Below are 3,270 nucleotides of genomic sequence, written 5' to 3'. Positions count from 1 at the left end.
GCTCTGCCACCCAGGGGTGCAGGGGACATACCGTTGATGATCCGGGCCACCCGCCACAGCCGGAGCAGAATCAACAGGCCAAGAGCCTCAAACTCATGCTCCTGGAACAGGACGACGATGTCGAGGACAAATGAGACCACAACGACAACAGAGTCCAGGATTTCAAACTTGTGGTGGAAGAACTCGAAGCGGAAAACAGATATTTTAAAGAAAACCTCTATCATGAAGAAGGTCAGGATGACAATGCTCATGTAGTGGAACACCTGAAGGAGACAGGGAAGCACAGTGAGCGCAGGTCCGGGCGGGGCAGGTCACAGACCAGCAGGCCTTGAGTGCACCTGTCAGGTCGCCAGAGAGAGATTTCATTCACTGACCAGTCCCAAGCCCCTGCCAGCACCAGGCCCTGTTCTCGGGCTGGTAAAACTGCGGGAACAGCAGACAGGGCTCTGCTCTTTGAAGGACAGCTGGGCGATGGCGGATTGGAAAACATCCGCCGTGCCTATTGGCATAGCAATACTATCACTGTGTAGAAACCTTATTTTCTTTCATTGGGCCTTTTCATTTTTTTCCCTTTGACTCAAACTCACCTCTCACCCAGCACCCTGACTCACCCACCTTGCTTAATCATTAAGCCCTCAGAGCAATGAGGTTCTGGTCAGCATCCAGTAGTCTTAGAACAAGTCTATTGATTTATAGAGACAGAATTTTCAATCAAACTACAGAGAGCATGTTGGCCTCAGTTTCCAGGAAAGCAGAACAATCCCTCCAAACATGTCCTTGCCCAATCAGGACAGAATGACTCCATGGCTGACATCAGGACCAGATACAGTGATCAACTACCCTCTACCCTAGCGCCAACCAATCAGTAGAGACCACGACCCTAACTCCTTGAGTCATGATTAATGATTCCCCACCCCCCCATAAAGTCCTTCCCCTGGAAGCCATGGGGAAGGAGTTTTCTGAGCAGTAGCTCACCTGTGACTCCAGGCATGGTGCCATCTCCTTAATAAATCCTTACTTCCTTGGCTGCAAACTCTCGTTTGATAAGTGCAGGCAAACAGACCCTTCAGTTGGGTAACAATGCCACTGCTTGGAATTTATCCTACAGCTTAATTCACGTGTACAAAGACTTGTAAGGATACGTACTGCAGCATCACTTGCCAAACAAGATCTTCTACATAGTTTGTAGAAAAATTGAAATATCCATTAGAGGGCAATCGTCAAATGCATTATGGTACCTCCATATGGAGCACTACGCAACTGTTAAACAGACCAAGGCTGATCCATATGGGTTGACTAGCAATGATCACCAAGGTAGATGGCGAGTGAAGAGTTCCCAGATCCTGACTGATAAATACTGGTCTTCAGTAAAGTAACCATTTCCATTCTGAGGCAGGGAAAGTTCAAAGTCAGCTGGGACATCATCTTTGAGCAGGGAAATGCTCACAGACTATGGGGTCGTGCCAAAGGAACACAGCAGTCCACTCAAAGGGGCTCACAGTGGCCAGGTTTGGGACCATTTGAATATTGAAAAGAATGGCTATCATTGTAATACACTGAATACATAACACACAAAAAATCCATGCGTCCATAGTGAGGGGTACATGCACACACACGTGCACACGGGAAAAAGGAAAGCTCTTATAAAAGAATAGCAACTATGTGATGTAGAAGGAAAGACAACTCAAAATCACCAGTTTGCATCCCCCAGTGTATTCACTGGCCAGCCAATGCTCATGAGTGGATGCTAATTGGCTGTTAGATATGGAATTATTCATAATTTTAAAAGTATGAAAATGCTATTGTGGTTCTGTAGGAGGAAGACCTTGTTCTTATGTACACCAAAGTATTTAGGATGAAGTGTCATGATGTCTAACTTACTTTCAAATGGTCAGACAATAATATATGGGTGTGTTTGTGGATAGAGATATAAAGAAAATATAGCAAAATGTAGATTTGCCTCTTTTTTTCATAATCAAAAAGTTGAGGAAAAAGAAGGGCACAAGACAGTGAGTTTGCAGGTATGTTATTGATTCTGTTAAAAAAAAATAGAAGGAAAGAGAAATTCATCCATGTATGGAAGGACTGGGGCTGGCCGCAGAGGGACGGACACCTAAGGGTGCCTTGGGAAAGGGGCCACGCGTAGGAAGGTGGTGTTTTACACCTGAAAGGGCATTTTCGAATTATAAATCAACTTTTGTTTTTAAAAAAGTGTTGGGAGAAGCTTTCCAGCCCCTGACTGTCTCCTATGTCACTGACGATGGGCCACAGGTGGTGTATTTTTGGGGTATCCAGTGCCCCTTGGGCGAATGTTGGGGAGGGACTCCGGCAGGAAGTGTGAATCAGGGAATAAATAGTGGCACATCCCCGATGGCTCCAGCCTAGGGACCCCATCAGAATGGCTAAGGAGAAACAGCTCTTCTAGGGGATGGGAAAGTATGGTTCTCCTGGTCAGAGCGCCCCTCTGGAATCAGGGACACACTCCAGCTCAGTGGTCGGCTCAGTGGTCGGTCCGGGAAGCCATCAAGTGAAAGGAGAAAGTGTCCTGCTTGTAGTAAATGCTTATAACTTTCCTCTGCCCTTTGACTAAAAGCACCCAATCTGCTCTCATGCAGCCTCAGGGCGGCTGCTGTCCACCCTACTCTGTCCCCTCCAGTGCAGGTACCAGAGTGAAGAAAGCATAAGGGCTGTGGACACGCTACCCGGCCGGCGTAGTTGTTCTTGTCCGGCTGGATGATCTTCAGGTCCAGGATGAGCTCGGCCAGCACCAGGAGGGCATCCAGCACAACCAGGCAAATGATGATGACCTGCGGACCCAGGGAAGGAGGAGAAGCCATGAGCCCTAAAGGGAGACCGCCTTCTATAGGGAGACAACCTTCTTTCAAAGGTTGGTTTGGAAACATCTGGATGAAACCACTAGGGAAAAATGCCAAGGATGGGAGGCTGCTGGCTATGGCCCAAGCAACTTGTGGGAAGCCCGCTGGGGGGCCAGCTCCTCCACAGAAGCCACAGAAGCCCCTCCTCCCCCTGCTGCCTTCCCAGGCTGTTCGCCTCCTCAGTGCCTGTACCAGGGCATCTCAGGACAGCTCACTCACTGACCCTCTGTCACTACTTGTCTTTTTTTTAAAATATATATTTTTATTGATTTCAGAGATGAAGGGAGACAAAGAGATAGAAACATCAATGATGAGAATCATTGATCAGCTGCCTCCTGCACACCCCACACTGGGCATTGAGCCCACAACCCAGGCATGCGCCCTGATCGGGATT

General features: G+C 48.0%; 1 protein-coding gene across 4 annotated transcripts in view; it reads right to left on the bottom strand.

The window, feature by feature from the left end:
• HVCN1 (hydrogen voltage gated channel 1) overlaps nucleotides 1-3,270 on the bottom strand; it is a 47,152-nt gene that overhangs the window by 22,764 nt on the left and 21,118 nt on the right. For 3 of the 4 annotated variants that reach the window (XM_014547739.1, XM_014547737.1, XM_014547740.1), the window contains 2 exons: nucleotides 2,703-2,807; nucleotides 32-263 (listed from right to left, as the gene is read on the bottom strand). In XM_014547739.1, the coding sequence (XP_014403225.1) occupies nucleotides 32-263; nucleotides 2,703-2,807 (337 nt within the window). Of the gene's footprint in view, nucleotides 1-31; nucleotides 264-1,178; nucleotides 2,808-3,270 lie in introns of all 4 variants that reach the window. The other variant, XR_001364069.1, reaches the window with a different exon arrangement.

The sequence above is a fragment of the Myotis brandtii genome, unplaced genomic scaffold, assembly GCF_000412655.1.
Source record: "Myotis brandtii unplaced genomic scaffold, ASM41265v1 scaffold482, whole genome shotgun sequence".
In the NCBI taxonomy this organism is placed as follows: Eukaryota; Metazoa; Chordata; class Mammalia; order Chiroptera; family Vespertilionidae; genus Myotis; species Myotis brandtii.
The sequence above is the reverse complement of the archived record's forward strand: the minus strand, read 5'-3'. Positions and strand labels throughout refer to the sequence as shown.